This window comes from Vicugna pacos, chromosome 1, assembly GCF_048564905.1.
Source record: "Vicugna pacos chromosome 1, VicPac4, whole genome shotgun sequence".
Classification (NCBI taxonomy): domain Eukaryota; kingdom Metazoa; phylum Chordata; class Mammalia; order Artiodactyla; family Camelidae; genus Vicugna; species Vicugna pacos.
The window spans coordinates 56,319,995-56,337,837 of record NC_132987.1 but is presented as its reverse complement, the minus strand read 5'-3'; the positions used below and the strand labels follow the sequence as shown (position 1 = coordinate 56,337,837).

The following is a 17,843-nucleotide window of genomic DNA, read 5'->3' as shown; positions in this document are numbered from 1 at the left end:
TAAACATTTAATTACTAATTAATCTCCCCTGCAGCTGCTCATGGCTTTCACAAGCTAGAACATGGAGCACAAGAGAACAGATCCATGGCACCACAAGACTCCACCCTGATTATGCTGCCTGCAAGCCCTCAGGCCACATGAATTCCTAATAAAAAGCCTTCCATACAACACAGACACACCTGAAATAATTTCTCAGGTTGCTTCATAGATTATTGCTTTAAGAAAGGAACTCAGTGTGGGAGCACTGGGTTGCAATTTAAGACGTGTCCATGTGACCAAACAGCATGTATGCACTCAGTTTCCAGACAGACTAAGAAATTATAATATTTTTTAAATGCTTTAAATGAAAAAAATAAATATATCATTGACAGGGTGCCCAGCATTCAGAAAGGAAAAGCCCTAAACCTTCAAAGACCCAAAGCTTTTAAAGTAAGCTCCAGACACAAGCTAACAGTCCCTAAACAGAATGGGAAGGATTGAGTGGACTGCTGCTCAAAGCTAACATCTTACTCCTTGTAACTCTAGAATAATATGGTATCTCTGCCAAAGGGGAAAAACTGTAGTTAGCATGCTCACTTTAGAAGTAAAGAAAAGGAAGCTCAGACTGGCGATGTGGAGAATCTGCACAACTGGAGCTCTTTTTAGAGAGGTGACCACATGCAACTGAGAAGACAGTGCTCCTCTTAATGGCAAATGTGGGGTCTAGGCTATCAAACTATGTTCAACCCTATCCTTTTCCCCGGAATCTCTCCAAATTTTTTAATACTAGCCTAAATGAGGATAGTGAAATCACACTGGTCCAATTCCAAAGCAACTTGATCCAAAAATACTAAATCTCCAGTTACCATTAATACAAAATATCTGAAAGTTCTTCCAAGTCACCTAGGTACCAGCTTCAACCTACCAAACTCAGTGCAGGGAAGAAAAGGCAGCTTTGTAGCAGGAATTAGAAGACCAGCACTCCGGCCCTGGTTTTGTCAAGAGAAGCGAAATGAAATCATAAGCCCATGGATTTACCCTTTGTCTTCTAAGAAATCAAGAGAGTTTCCTGTGTTGCAGCTGCACTTTTACTAACAGCAGGATGTCAGGTGGTTGGGGTCTAGATATATACTAATTCTAGATACACGCTAATTCAAAGACACTATATACTGTCATAAAATTTCTATTTACCTTTAAGTTACGCTTTTGATTTGCCCACTTCTTTGTTTCCAAGCGGTATTTTAAAGAAAGTACCACAAAAGAGAGACACTTTGGAATAAACTAATTATACTAAAGGGACCCAAACTGCCCCTTGCTTGAGCTAAGCAGCCACAGAGAACCATTATGTCACAGTTCAGGGAAAACAAACAAACAAAAATCATCGATCGTGCCTCTGATTGAGCCTCACTGAGCAATTCTCTTTCTCTCTCTAGACAAAATCTTCCTTCTGTAAACGAAGAGTTTGGCCACAAGACCTCTAAGCTGTGACGCTCTAAGATCACAGTGAGTCTGCAGTTCACCCCACAAGCACCTCCATACTTTTCACTCCTGTTCTTCTAAAACTACTCCCTAATACCCATGTTTTAAAGTGACTAGAAATTTCAGTGCTAAACACTAAGGTAGTTTAATTTCATTACTTTGTGCAGTGGCTGGCACAGATGTATATTTTTATATCTTCTGTAAAATTTGCTAAAGGCATTACCCCCAAACCCACTATAGCCAAAAACCCTGTTGCTATACCCCCCACCAAATTTCCCCTCTTACTATGAGAGTCCTCGAGCATCAAGAAGGTAATAGTGCATGTGATTTCATCTGCCATTCACTTTGAACTCCAAATACCACATACCACATTGAACTATCTTATTCTTCCAACAAAGCATTCACTTTCAATATTCCTTGACTTTCTCTTTCCTGTGATTCTCGCACCTTGACTCCCATGCCCCTTCCCACGGCACATGCTGCCAAGGGAATTCAAGCTCTGCCTGCCCTGTGCATTCCTGCCTGACACTTCCCTAGAGAAGCATAAAGAATACAGCTGATATCCCTATGTTTGATTCCCCCACAACTTCAATATCTGGTGACTCACATGATAACTTACAGTAGCAGCACATCGAAGCCCTCCTCTTGTGTCCTTTTGAATTGTTCATGTGCTTGTCACTTCTGTAAGACTAGGAATTACTCTAGAACAAGGCCATGTTGATTTTAACCTTTGTATTTCCAATGCCTAATCCACAGTGGGATCTCAGTAAATGTTAGTCAAAGGAATGAAAATGGGAAATGAAGCCATACTTCCCAAATAACAGTACAAGTAAATAAGTGAACAGAAATAAAGTCGGGAAATCTGAGAGGAGAAAATGCTCCTTTGGAAAAAGAAAATATCCCATAAAATTGATTTTCAGGAGCTCAGACATTTTTGGAAGTTGTTATGTGAAGAGAGCAACTTTGGACCTCTTACTGTGCAAACATTCCATGTATATGATCATTTTCTCCTGGACCCACAAGTCAAAGCAACCTTACAAAGGTGACTCAGAGGTGGGGCTGAGAAAGCACACAACACGTGCTCAAATGATGAGAAATCACAGACCTACTAGCCTACTTTGAGTAGTCAGTCAGGTGACTCAACAGGTTTTGCAATTTGCTTTGGATCAAAAATGGAAACATCAAAGTTGGGCATTAACAGTCTACATTTCCAAGACTTTTCAAGTACCTTTTAATTACAACACAACACAGTCTACTGCAGAATCATCTTCTCTTGGCACGCATTTTTAATATTGTAAGTGTGTGATTATTGTTCTCACAGCATATAATTATGTTAACCAATAAATACTAACGCATCTAATTCAGTTCCATCAGAGTGAAGATAATTCAGAAGAATGAGCTGTATCTCCCAATTAACTCTTGCTTTCCAAAATTAGAATCATAAAGAAGTTAGAATGGTTCGCTCTTTAATTTCTGAAGGGAGCAGGCACATGGAAAGCAGACATCAACTTGTTCTACTAAGGGTTATCATAATTAATTTTTTTATTTTTAAAAATTTTTTACAGTTTTTAAAGGCTACTTTCCATTTACTGTTATTACAAGATATTAGCTATATTCCCCACATTGTACAATATATCCTTGAGCCTATCTTATACCCAAGAGTTGTACCAACCACTCCCCAACGCCTGTAATGCCCCTCCCCCTTAATTGTTTTAACCATTTGGATGGTTTTCTTTTTATGTGAAAGCCGTATTCAAGGGACCCTGACCGGTCACATGAGTGAGAGTGTCCCTGGAGTGCAGCTTTCCTCCTAAAAAGAAAAACATTCAGAGGGACATGTTCCATCCGGTTGCAGAATTTGAAAACCAAACACAGGCCTAAGTTCAAGGTCCAGCTGTGCTCACAGTGCAGTGATACGTCACAGGGCAAGTCACTTACTTGCTAACTCTTAGCGTCTTCATGCACAAAACAAGCACATTACCTGTATCTCAGAGTTGAGGCATCTATATTGCACTCGTCTGCGTATGTGTGAAAGTGCTTCACCATCAGGAAAGCACTGTCCAAACATCGGTGAGGATGAGCCCACGTGCACAGTGAGAGATTGCACAAACAGAAATGTGGCTGCTGAATACACCCATTAAAATGCAGTGGCTTACAGGAGGCATGTGTAGACACAGCCTCAAAGAATGAAGGCCATATTGAGCAAAAACCTCTAAGCCAAATCTCCCCAGTATATACTAGGGTATGAGAATTTAGAAGTAAAAAAAAAAAAGAAAGAAAGAAAAGGAAAAGACTAAACAAAAACTCTATTTTAAAAATGGAAGAGGGCATATAAAAGAATTTAAGTTCAACTAGGATACGTCCAGTGGCAAAGTCAGTGGTCTTGTCCTCCTGAGAAACTGGGCTTGAGAGATTTGCTTGGATAGAACTGAAAATATGCTTAACATCAAACAATGGTTAGAAACTATAAAGCAAGCAAGGGGTGCTGGGGAACATTTCTGAGATCTGGGCCCATCCTCTCACATCTTTCCAGAGTCTGTCTTCTTACCTAAGCAACTTTTTCATAATGAATTGTAGCTTTGCCCTGCTTGGAAATCTTCAACTATCTCCCATTATCTATAAAAGACAGGCCAATATCTTAATCTGGCATTCAAACTTGTCCACAGGCTGCCAACAGGAAACCTCCCAGGCCCAAGGCCCACTTGAGGCCTTCAGTGGCCTCGTCTGCAGCCACCAGGCTGCTTGCAGGGCTCTGAATGCCTTCCTGCCCTGTGGCTCAGGCTGCTCTCTCCCCACTTGTCTCAACCAACATCGTTACTCCCCCGTCTCTCAGCTGAACATGCAAGTCTTCAAATAAACCTCAGATGCTGCCACCTTTAAAAGAATATCTCAGTCTTTTCCTTGTGATTCTATCTGCTGCTGTATAACTTATAACAACCATGTCCTATTTGACTCCCTTTCAACCATCCTCTTTCCTTCTCCTAACAGTCCCCCTACAAGACCACAGCTCCTGCTCCCTACCTGCAGTTCAGCACGTGTTTACAGAAACAAAGTGCACTTTCACTACTGACAGGTCTAGTGGAGCCAAGAGTGATGGCAGCTGTGGAAGAGCTAAGCTCTAGTGTATTTTTCCTTGTGCCCCCACAGAGCTGACAGTCCCATTACATGTCTAGAAAAGGTAATATCAATATGTCTACAGAGGAAAGCACCTTATGCAGTTCAGTGTTGAAATGACTGACAGCAGAGAGGCAGGACTGGTTCTCATTCATGAAAGGAACCACTGTGAACAGACGAGCTGCTGTTGAAGAACGGGAGTGCTGCAGGCACTGCCACTTAACCAAACGAACACCACACAGGAGTCAAACAACACCATGACAACGGTGCCAGTCCTAGGTCTGCATGCAGAGTTCTGCTGGCTGTCTTCTGAGGACTCACAAGCCCTGAAATCAACTTGCCAGTACTATCTCAAGACCTGAGAGGGGCAGGAAATGACCACTAGCAATGGAAGATCAGCTTCTGAAATGCAGATAATAAATGAAACTGCAGAAGAACAGCCAAGCTCCAAAGTAATCCAAGAGATGCAAAGAAGAACAGATAACCAGATATCATTTGCATTCTTAAAAAAAATCAGATTAATGGCTGCCACCAAATTCTCGTGAGACTGAGGAGAAATTGACATATTCAAACTGTTGGTACCAGTATAAGCTATTCACAACCCCTGGAAAGAAAAGTAAAGAAAATGGTCATGGGGCAGAGGGTATAGCTCAGTGGTAGAGTGTGTGCTTAGCATGCACAAGGTCCTGGGTTCAAAACCCAGTACCTCCGTTAAATAAATTATATAATTAATTAATTAATTAACTAACTAATTAATTAAAAATAAATTAAAAACTTAATTACTTCCTCCCCCTTCCTGCAAAAAAAAAGTGATCATAACCCCCCCATGTAGAAATTCCATTCCAAAAAAAATCTGAAGCAGGGAAATAGCTCCAAAGAAAAGCTACACAAACATGTCCCTTGTGGCATTATTTACAACAACAACCCAAAAAGGGAAGCCACCTCGATATCCAACTTAAGGAATTTCTTTACAAAAGATGTAGCCCTCACCTTAACTTCACCATAGCCATGCTAAATCCTATTTGTGAAGATTATACCAACATGTAACAAAATACCGTACCTAGGCAAAGCCAGAAAAAGAGCAGGGCAATGGAGTAAGAAGAGATTCTATGTTTGTAACATTTTTGTATAATGCTGCTGTGTTACCTTAAAGAAAATACTAGTAAGTCAGTTTAAGAAGTTTCTGTGTGTTGACTAACATACGTTGATATTAAATAAAAAGACAACTTAGACTGTTGACTCTGAGGAAACCAAGAGAAAACGGAAGGGCTACAGAAGCAGCCTGCTCTTTCAGATGGCTGCAGGCTATCTGTGGCTGGCAATGGGGACACACTTGTGGAGAGCTCTCACCTGCGGGGGCCGAGGCTTGTAGGGGGAGCTGCACTCCAGGTCAGCCAAGATACTCGTCAGTGAGTCGATCTCAGCATCCAGGCTGGAGCGTCTCTCCTCAAGGGTCTTGCCTCCAGGATTTCCCTGTTAGACGCAACACGGACATGTTAAAAAGGGAAATTTTCAGTTTCCATATCAGTCTGAGTTCAAATTTCTCAAGTCATACTGTGGCTGTGTCCAAGCTTTTCTGTAGTTCATTTTTTAAAAAATATTTTTAAATTTTATTTTATTTTTAGCTTCAAAAAAATCTCACTGATGAAGGCTGCAGTAGAACAATCGCATTTTGATAAACAAGAAAACTGAAATATATCAGGTGATTCTCCTAAAGTCATGCTCTTATTTAGAGGATATTTTCTTTGAAGAATATACAAGTTAAAGGAAATAGATGTCTCTTTTCCTGCACTCAAGGAACAGATCCAAATGGGGAGACACTGCAAATTCCATGTTCAGAAACCACCAAACAGAATGACGACATTTTAGTTGGAGCAGGAAAGGGCAAGGGTGAGAGCTTCCAGTTCAGAAAGAGGAAGCCGTGGGAGACCAGTGGACTAGGCGTGTCTGTATGACAGAGAGACGGCAAGCTCCAAGTGATGCCCCTGAAAGACGAGCTAGAATAAGGCTGCTCAGGGTCCTGGCCGACAGGCTGCAGAGGAAGCATGTGGCGGTGACCACTGACTATGAATTGGGGGAATCTACGGATTTCACATGCCACTGTCCCATGTTGTCAGGAACACCAACTTTCATCTACACTCAGCATCAACATGGAATGACCAGAGGGCAATGACACCACCACAAGGGCACTCCTAAGAAGAAGGAACATGCTTGGGAAAAGCAAGCCAACAGTGTGCCTAGAGCTTAAGGCAAGGAAATACACTGTGAAATACAAAGGAAATATTAAGGCAGCCCTAGAATTTGGAAGCAGGGTGAGTTAAAATCATATTTTAAGGTGACAATGTTATAATGATCTTGGACGTGTGTCTCTTATGGCTCCAGCAAGAAATCAAAGTGAATCTGCATTTAAGGCCCAACAGGGATGAAATGACGGGAGTTAGTGTAATCTAACCCGCCCTACCGACCTTGTCTCAGGAGGATAAATATCAGCACAGCGTCTGGAAGAGATTAGAAAGAGCCAAGAAACCAGAGTTTCCTCAGCAACAACAAAAACTAAGATACCCTGACAAGGCAGCACTGAAATCTCGCAATTCTCTAAGTGAATGCACCTTTTTAATGAGCACTCCGCACCAGGCAGTGACAGCGTAACAGCACTGCCTGTGGAGAACATGGAGGCCACTGGCTTCTTTTCCTGCCTCCCCTGCATCCTTAAACTAATTTAACTCTCTGTGAAAAGGCTCTGATGGGATCTCGTGTTCTGGTCAATCTCTTGAAAATTTAGCCAAATGAGTTAATCCGTCTGGACCTGATCCATCCCAGGCACATGGATAACATCACGGTCTGTGAAGCTGTAGCCCAGCCCCTCGGAGCCAAACCCAGAGACTGCTGCCTGGCCTAGAGCCCGTGGCATCCTTCCTCGTGAGCCCGCTTTAAGCAGGGTACCTTTTATCACATGACCTAAAACAATCTTCTCATCATTTTCTCATCCTGGATGCACCTGTATGACTCATCTAAGAAAACCTATCCCCTCACCCTGTTTTGCTTATTTTTCTCATAACATCTATCACCATCTACCATTATCTTTTATGTATATTTGTCTGTCTCTCATCAGTATCCCCAGGAGAATGTAAGCTTCATGAGGGCAAGAAACGCGACTGTTTCCCTCCTCGCTATTTTCTCAGAATCTTGCTCCCAATCCATGGAAATGTTCAATCAACAATTTGAGTAAATAAATGAATAAATAATAACAGACCCTGCAAGAGGTCCAGCCAGTAACCTTCTTCACTGAACTTGTGAGTAAAAGCAGCTGGAGGTACAACAGGATCAGTGGGTGTGAACAGAAGCAAAAGGCTCACGTGCATGAGAGTGTGTGTGTGTGTGCGCGCGCGCACACCTCTGTGTGTCTGTGTATTTCACACGGTATGGCCCAGACGTGAAGGTCGTCCTTGTGAAAACTGAGAGGCTTCTCTCAGCTCCCCTGCCATAGCCAGAAATGGGGAAACAATGAAATGACAGCCTGTCATGTTTTATCAGAGTCTGAATTTCCGGTCTGACCAAACGCTGTAAGGCCAGTGGGTCTTTGCCCAAGGACGAGGGAAGTTCAAAGAGCTAATCCCTCTGTCTTACCTGTACCCCACTGAGTATTAATGGCTATGAAATACTCTGGCATTAAGGAGAAATCCCTTAAAAATTTAAAATTCCTGGGAACATTCTGGCAATGGATTCTGGTACAAAGAAAAGTAGGGCTTAGGCAACTGAGAACTGTGTGAACTGGACTCTCTTATGCACAAATATAAAACATTATTACTAACATGAATTTGATCACTGTATTTCCATATACTCATAGACAGGACAAAACATTAGTAAGGGCAGTGGACTGGAGCCTGGTTAAATTCCTCCCTGGGCCAAATTCCCTCATCTATAAAAGTAGCAGAATATCACCTGCCCTATCTAAGCCAGAGGGATGTTACAAGATTCAGATAAGAAAATGGATGGGAAAATACTCCATAAATTGTAAAGTGCTATAATTATGATGATTTTCATAAATAGTGTTAATTATAGCAACCAGTAACTATAAATTAATATGAATAATATACCTATTGTTAATTATTCTTCTTAAGGGAAGCATCGTTCATTAAGTGTTCCCCTGGGGGATCCATAAAGAGACAGGATTTAATCAGGTCTTCAACATCTGTACTTTAGCAGACAGCACAGCAACTGCCCAAGCCCTAAGTACTGGATACCACGGAGAGTCCAAAGTCACAGAATCACCCTGAGCCATGCAATGAAACAAGTAATTATAGCGTACGACCAGCCTGTGCACGTACCACTTCGTTCTCCCTTCCCTGTGAGTCAGGACTACTCTCCATTTCTAATTTCTCACGTTAGGTTGATGCAATTGAACAAGTTCCAGCTTAAGGTTGTGAGATTTTGCACCCAAGATCGCCCCTTGCTGCCCTACCTGGCCTTCTAATAATGGCTTTGTTTCTACGTTTCCATCTCCTCTCCGGTTTAGGACAGACTTCCTTCTCACCACTGAGTCTCTATTTAATATCTCAGTTCAAATAACTAAAGTCCTGCCCGAGTCCTACCAGCCCTTCTCCTGGTACTTCATCTACCACCACAGCACCTTTAGATCCAGGAACTACTTTGCTCTTCTCAACGCTTTCCACTGTATACCAGAGGAGACAGTCCTCTAACCAGCAACAGAATCCTACACTTACAAAGTGTCTTCTCCTTAACTCCCTATCACTGAAGCCTTGCAGGTCACTTGATGGTAAAATGACCTGCCCAAGTCCAAGTAACAACAAGGGAAAGTGTCCTAACTCTTTGCCTAATCCTTTTTCTAAATACCACCCGATCACCCATAAAGCAGTCATTGTAATAATCTTTAGATTCTCACACTCTTCAACCATAACCAGAGAGATTCCATTGTCTGAGTCCAAGTTCTGCCAAAAACAAAGCCTAAGACAAAGACTTGTGTGCAGGCCACTGATTTGGGGAATGATTCCCCAGAAACAGTACTGAAGGACTGGACGAGTTAAACAGGGGACGAGGGAAAGTCAATTCAAAGGTGCTGAATTGAGCTGGTCACCAATATGGACAACCAGGGCTCCATTCTCCTGGGAGCCCTCTGAGGAGTCCCGTGAAATGTGCCTGAGATCTTCCCACCTAGGGAATGAGAGAACAGAGTATTTATTCTCTGGCTGTAGTTCTCCATTGGTTTAGAATCACCTACAGGGTCACAGACGCCCTCATACTTGCCCCAGGAAGCACAGTGCTAGCAGAAAAGTCCCAGGATGGAAAGTGAGAGAAGGGTTTTGCATCTGAGACAAGGTGCTGCCAGGTCCTCCCTCTCAGGGGTGGTTACTGTAGCAATGACCCGTGTCTCAAGGTGGGACGAGAGGATGACAGGTAGAGTACAGAGGGTGTCCAGGGACTGTGTACTTTTGCTAACAGCTATGAAGCTCGTGTGAATGAGCCATTCATTACATATTATTTTCTACAAGACAATTTCATTCATTCAATAAATATGTATATAATAAAAGCTCACCAAATCACAATTGAGGCTTATTATAATTTGGAAAATCATGATTCTCAGTGCCACTAGTAGAATTAAGGGATGATGTCTCCCCCACTGTAAATATGTAGGAATACCCTTAAAACAGAGCCCAGAATCAAAATGGACAGCATGCGATGCCGTATGCGTCACACTGCTAATCCACTCACTGCCAGGAGTACCAGTGCTGAGTCATGAAACAGCATTCATTTATATTGATGCATTTATTCACTCTTCACATCCAAACATAACAAATACAAATATATCTGCTTGTTTGTTATTGTAGTTTAACCACTTGCAAGAAGTTGCAGGAACTCCTCCTCTGTACACTTCAGCTGGCCTCTCCTAAGAACTCCTAATTTTTCAACACCATTATCACACCCAAGAAATTTACCATGGGTGCAGTTATCTAACATGCACGCATGCTCACGTCTCACCAGCAGTCCCAGGAATGTCCTTTCATCTATTGTTGGTAATTTCCATCCACAATCCAACCAAAGATCACAAATTGAGGTGACATGTCTTCTTAGTCTCTTATAATTTAGAACAGGCCCCAGCCTATTTCTTTCATGAAACTGACTTTTAAAAAGAATTCAGGCCAGGTGTCTTATAAAATGTGAACAATCTGGCTTTGTCTGATGGTTAGATTCAGATTACACCATCTTGGCAGGCAAAGTCGATGCGTGATGCCATTTCCTTCCCATTGTGTCACATCAGGAAGCTCATGATGCTGTCTGGCCATTTGGTGGTGACAACTTTGATGGCCTGGTTAAGGAGTGTTCGCCAGATTTCCCCATTGCACAAATGCCTCTTCTAAATCAATACATTATCGTGGGGTGACACTTTGAGGCTCTGCCAATATTCTCTGCTCATCATGAACACTTTTACCCAATGGTTTTATCATCCAGAGACAATCCTTGACTGAATGGATGACTACACTAGTGGTTGCAAAATGGTCAGAGCCACTCACAGGAACCAATAATGAGAGCTACCCTATAAGCATTCTTGTCAGAAAGAACTGGACAAAGAAGAGTCATTTATCAGATAAGCAGTGTCATCAGTGATGTCTTCAGGAGGAAGACATTATTGATGAATGGAACTAAATGGACCCCGCTTAGCATAAAAATTTACTTGTTAAGTATTCATTTCCATATTGAGGTAGGGAACAGGGCTAACTGCAAAGTCCTCTGTTATGAAAAAACATCAGGAACCTAATGATCAAATCAACATTGTTAAAGAGAGAGTTCTTGTTCAGGCTGTTAAAGAAAAACAAAGGATCAGAAGATGGTCTAGTTAATTAAGAACCATTCTCTGCCTGAGGAAGTTCACATCCTAGAATTAGAGCCAATACCCAGTGTCACACTCAAAACACACGTGGGCTGACCGAATCCTCAGCAGCCTCCAGAAGCTCTGAGGTGGCCCGGCCATCACACTGACACATCACAGAAGGGGGTTTGAGGGGCCAAGATCTGAGTGTGACTGCTCAAAAATATACCTGAGAAAGGAACCAATAATCAGAGAGAAAACTTGACGTTAGAGGTACTAAATTTGTGATATTTAAATTGTGCTTCACAAAGCTCACAGAGCTCCTCGGGGCAGACCCCATGTGTGACACCATGTGTGACATCTCCACCTCTGCTCAGGCCAGGAGTTCCCTGTGATTCATCAGAAAAAGGAAAGCTCCCCCGGACAGTTTAGGAATATAAAACTATCTCATCTGAAAGAGCCCTAGGGGGCTAGGAGTGCAAAACAGTGTATTCTTTTCACATGCAATTTTGATGTTCTTTTCAGTAGTACTGTCTGAGTATTAGTGAGAAAGCAGGAATTTTGCTTCATTTTTGTTTTCATTTATGGTCAGTAAAGTTCATTATTCCCTTATTTCTAATAACAATGTTAAAAAGAAAACGGTGATAACAAAAGGGCTACGAGAAAACTGTATCATCTCTGAGCAACAAAACTAAGTGTCTATCGTTCATCTATCATCCTTCTATCTTTGATGAGCTTGAGAATATAATCAGTGAATTTCTTTGTGATCATTTTTATTAAATTTTCCCCCCAAAGCACCTCTAACCAAAAAAGGAAGGAAAAAAAAAAGATAATGGTAGAGGGTCTGGAGTCAGACTGGAAAGGTTTGAAACCTGGACCTGCCGCTTGCCAGTTTTGGGACCTTCAGCAATCGGCCTGAGCTCTCTGGGTCTCAGTTTGTCACACAGCTGTTGCCAGGACTGAATGAGTTCATACAAGTCAAGTACTGTTCACATCTTATGCACTCAATAAACAACAGCTACTCAATTATTACCTTGATCACAGTCTCAAAATAAATATTTTGGCTAACATGGTCAGTCAGCTGAGTATGTGACTTTAAAAAGAATTTGACTCAACGTAAAAATCACCAGCCAGGGCCTTCAGTTAGCTGGGTGCCCCTGTGCTTCTTAACACATGATGGTGCTAGGAATTAACTGTGAAGAACATGTTCCTAGATCAGTGGTTCTCAGACTTCAGCCTGTACAGAACCACCTGGAAAGCTGGCTAAAGCACAGAGTACTGGATCCCACCCCAGAGTGTCTGATTCTGTGTATCTTGGGTGAGGCCCAAGAACTTACATTTCTAACAAGTTCCCAAGTGATGTTGATGGCGCTGGGCTGAGGACCACACTTTGAGAACCACTGCTCTAAGGACGTTTCTAACACAACGAACATTTAAAAGGGTGAGAGTATGTGCTCTACATGGCTCAGAAAGCCATAAAAATGCCGACAGGCAATTCATATAATGGGTAAGAGAGATCTGGACAAAAATAAAATGGAAACTAGCATTGTTTCTTAATCTAATCCCCCATGCTAAATAATACGAGCACCCTTATTCCAGCAATGTTGAGTTAGACAGGCAGCATTCAGTAGTGAGACTACACAAAACATGACCAATTTTATCTAAAAGAAATGTCACTTTATTGAAAGAGACCCAAAATGTTGGAAAAGAAAAAAAATGCTGTAGTTCACGGTTGTACACTCTTCTTCCCAGTCACTTAGTTGAAGGACATACCTTTTCAAAAACCCCTCTATCTTATCATACGTACTCTCCTCCGTGAAGACATCACTGATGCCCCTGCTTATCTGATAAATGACTCTTCTTTGTCCAGTTCTCTCCGACAGCACTGCTCATAGGGCAGCTCCCACTGCTGGTTCCTGTGAGTGGCTCTTCTCCCAAGCTGCTCCGTGAAATCGTTTGTGCTAAGCAGCAAACAGCCTGCGGAAGGCACGATCCTCAGCCTTGAGGAAGTTACAATCCACTGGCTAACATGACTCTCACATCTGCCTAGTGATATCAGATACATTATGTTCTTTGAGAGTCTTTGTAAAACCACGTGGAGGAGACAGAGATTTAAGAAGCTTATTATCCAACGGCTGACAGAAATATAATTCGACTTTTCTAACATACAAAAGCCAGGCGAAAACTCAAGTCTCATTATTATCTACCCCACAGGTTAAGGACAGTGAGAAAAGGTGCCACAAAAAGCCATCTTTGGAGCAAGCAATATAACACTCAAAATAGGGACAACATTTTCACAATTTAAAGCAGAATAATAGCTTGGCAACCGAGAGCCTGGCGATGAATAAGCAGAAAGCAGCGACAGGAGACAAAGTGTTGTCATGGTCCTAGTACACTTGAAGTGAAAAGCACCCCGGGAGAGCGTCAACACTGGGCTCGCTACACGCCTCGATGTTTTCTCTCTTAGTCCCTATCATCCCACCCTCTTCAGTGTTAGCGCACTCACCCAAAGTGGGTAATACTTGGTCAGCCTCCATCTCTTTAAAGGAAACAGTCCTGTCCCAGCCCTGCTGCCAAGAGCCATGAGACTCCTCTTCAAAACACTGTGACACGTAGAAGCAAGGCTGGACAGCCTGTCCACAAACAGGCTGGTGAACCAAAATGTGGCCTGTGACAGAAAGACAAGCTAGGCTAATAAACCTCCTTCCCTATAAATGTGAACTAACAAGCAGCAGGTGCCAAACCTGCCATGGGGACGATGAGAAACCAAAAGGGCCATGTTCATGGCCAATAATCAGAACATGCAAGAAGATGCAACTATTGGAGAGAGGAAAATAATGGACATGTAAATAACAGAAAAGCAAAGGACCAGAGAGGGAGGAGAAGGAGGGAGAGAGAAAAGGGAGAATGCAAAGGAGAGAGAGATGGCCCCATCCCTGAGCCTTCTGGTGCCAGGTCTCAGCCACGGATCCTCAAGATAAACTCTTTTATATACAGACACCCCAAGGGGCCTCTGCGCCATAGTCAGCCTTACTGAAGCAGCCAGCACAAGACCCTTCCATCCACAGGGATGACAGTGGGAGGCCAGGTCTACTTGTGACGCCGTCACTTTTCCTTTCTGAAACCCAACTTTTACCTCTGTAAAATGAGGGGTACAAACCTTCCAGGTCCTTTTTTATTTTTTATAGCTCTCATATTGCATGACTCTATAATGACATTTCACAGCTTGTCAGCCATTATCTTTGTTGCCTACTGGCAACCAGACCCAAACTCAGCAGAGTGAGGCCCACGCAGAGTTTAAGCCAACTCAGATTAAGTAAGAACAGAGGCATGGCTAAAGCGGTCTGTGTTTGGGAACACACAGGCAGCCCCTTTGTTCAGTGCTCTCTTTAGATAAGAAAGCAAAATATACACACACACACACCCCCACAAATTAGGAAAAAAAAAACTTCACTTTTCATTGTATTGATCTACTCATTGAATTACTTTTACTGAATTCAAATCTTTACAAAATAAAAATAATATTGATAATGTACTCTTAAAGTAATCCCTTACAATTAAAATAGAGGTTACTTTGTATGAGAATAGCTATATAATAAGATGGAAAAATACACACAGTATCTATCTATCCATCAATAAAATAAGAACCATAAAAATAACCACAATAAGATTAATTATTTGACAGTAAAAGAGACATTGGGCACGCCTTTTTTAAGTAACAGAACCCCACGGCAAAAATGAAGTCATACACGGAACCCCATTATTTAAAACGGATTAAAAAACAGCTGCTCTGGTTCAAGTACAAGCAAGGAAGCACAGGGTTCAACCCACTGGGGTTTCCCTTGGCCTCCAGTCACGCCTCCTGAAGCACTTCCGTGAAAGGTGGCTGGAAGATCACTGCTGCAGACTTTCTGGGCGAGCTACAGATGAAGAAGCAGCATCCTCAAAATGAGCCGCCCTGCCAGTCAGTCCACGTTCACAGCTCAGCAAGCACTCTGCCAGGCTGCCCCGTCTGCACTCTGCATGCCTGTGTGCATGTAAGAAGCAGGGACACCCGCCTGGAACAACTATACACGTATCCATAGAATCACACGGTGCTCCTGGTCCCAGGGGCGCGGCGCCTCACACAATCAACACAGAGTAATACCAGCAGAAGTTCGAAAAGGTAGCAAAAGAACGAGTTTGGTTTTCCACGAAGGAAACAACACTTGGGAGCGGGGAGGGAGGAGAAGAACCGTAACTGTTTGAACCTATGGAACAGCGAGAATGGCGGCGCCGTCTTCGGGCCGCACGGCAGCGTGCGGTAGAAGACAGACCGTGCCGGGTACTCTTGCTGTTGATTTTCTCTCAAAACCTCAGGGAAGACAGTTTTTTACTTTGCATTCTGATAACCCAGGACCAGTGAATTGGGGCACGATAAGTTCCAGAAAGCCCTTTCTCACACTCGCCAATAATGCAATAGAAATAACCAGAAGCAGACGTTCAAATACTTAGACATTTGATATTAACTTTATATATTGGCTTATTATCCTCACCCGTTTTCCCTTGAATCCTTTCATGACCCCTCAAAATGCTGCCAAAGTGGAAAACCAAGGAAAGTGTTCAGTTCCCAAGTCAAGGATTCCATGTCTGGCAGCCAAAGCTATAAAACAAAAGGCCATGTCATCGAAGTGGGTAAGGGGTAAGAAGTTCCTCTAAGCTCCTGTGGATCTGATTCTACGGGCTAAGCACCATCCACCACGACTTACAGACCAAAGATGTTTGGGAAAGTGTGAATAGATTATAGATGAACAGCACAGAAAAGGTAACTCAGTCTCATGAAATATTAGAACTGAAGGGGACTTTAAGCAGTTATTCCAATATTTCTATTTAACCATAATAAAATCCCCCTCAGAGAACTGATTCAGGTGTCTGGGACAGTGAAGGGACTGAAATAGGTCTAAAATCTGAACACTTTATACTCTGAAACATCTCCAAAGCAATCTCTCATATACTACTTCAATTGTTCTTCTTAAGAACCTATGAAATGAGCAGGAAGTTACTCTCGCCCCATCTTCCAGATGAGGAAACTCGGTGTAAGAGAGGAGCACAGGCGCTGTCTGAGGGTCTCCAGTCTCACTAATGGGACACGGTCAACAAAACTAAAGACGGGGAAGAGCCCATCCTCCAGCAGGCTGAGGGTGCAGTACTGGCACACAGGTGCAAACCAGCAATACGGAAATTCCTAGAAGAGAGACGTCAGAACGGATGGGGACACTTGGGTCCGTAGATACTGGGGGTGGGAAGAACCTTAGCTAGCACCTGTTATGACACCATAATCGTACCAAAGAAGGAAACAGAGGACCAGAAAGCATAAGTGCTTTACTCTGGTGAAACAACCAGGTGATCAGGATGGGACAGGGAGACCTGAATCAGTGCTTGCTGGTCCCAGTCGTCCCACTCAAAGCTCACTGTCAAGCAAAAGAAGACAGCATTGTAGTTCTCCTAAGAAACTCACAAGTGCCCTGATGTCAGAAGATGACTGAATATTTACAAACGTTGACCCAGAAAAGTGACCTATTACCTACCCAGCCCAACCACAGAATTCCTTTTAGTGAGCAGGGAGCTGAATGTGTTGGCAAGGAGAGTAGAGAAGAAATAAACTAGGCATTTTGTCCTGGTTCTGCCTTAATTCAGTAGGGCGACCCCGGGCAAATCGCTTTCCCTTTCTCAGCTGTTTTCTCAATGACAAGATGGTGGGTTCAGACTCAATCTTTGTGTTTCCTTTTAGTTTAGAAGTTCTGTTATTCTAACACATTCACATAAATACAATCTACCTAACATTATAAGGCGTTTACAGCTTTTCATTGTTGCTGTTGATATTTTTTTTCACTTATCACCACTTACTAGAACGAAATTACCCTGTTTCTATTTAGTTTAAGTGTACTTTGATAGTTGAAAATACAGAAGATATAGCGTCGATGCTAACACAATAGGATTTGAAACACCCATTTCAAAAATGGAGTTACTGATAACTGTTAAGAGCAGAAACGGCATTGTCGTCAGAGTCACTAGCTGACTAATAGAAATAGAAAAAGACGGGTGAGAGTGACACCAACCCAGCAAGCAGACAGTAGAGGAAAAGACAAAATAGATATTCTGTCTCATCTCAAAGGCTAACAGTGAAAGATGGGAGGGGTGGCAATCACCTAAAATGGCAGGAATTATATTTTCTAACAATAAAAGATGCATCAGTTCCCTAATACTCATTCCAGATGTGTTCCCCATTTTCTCCTGGTCAAGCTTTCTGTTCCCAGACGGCTCTGGGCAATATCCTATGAACCAGCAGCACTGCGGACCAGCCACCCCGTCCACTGCGCGCAGCCTGGGCTCAGCTCCTGCCACTAGCAACAGACGACTGCCTCAGCTTAGAAGAGCACTTTCGTGCAAATGATCTCGTTGGATT

General features: G+C 42.7%; 1 protein-coding gene across 6 annotated transcripts in view; it reads right to left on the bottom strand.

Annotated features, from left to right (window-relative positions):
* The window catches only part of LPP (LIM domain containing preferred translocation partner in lipoma), a 629,315-nt gene that overhangs the window by 317,165 nt on the left and 294,307 nt on the right, over positions 1-17,843 (bottom strand). For all 6 annotated transcript variants that reach the window (XM_072962688.1, XM_072962654.1, XM_072962664.1 and 3 more), the window contains one exon: positions 5,923-6,045. In XM_072962688.1, coding sequence (XP_072818789.1) covers positions 5,923-6,045 — 123 coding nt within the window. The remainder of the gene's footprint in view (positions 1-5,922; positions 6,046-17,843) is intronic.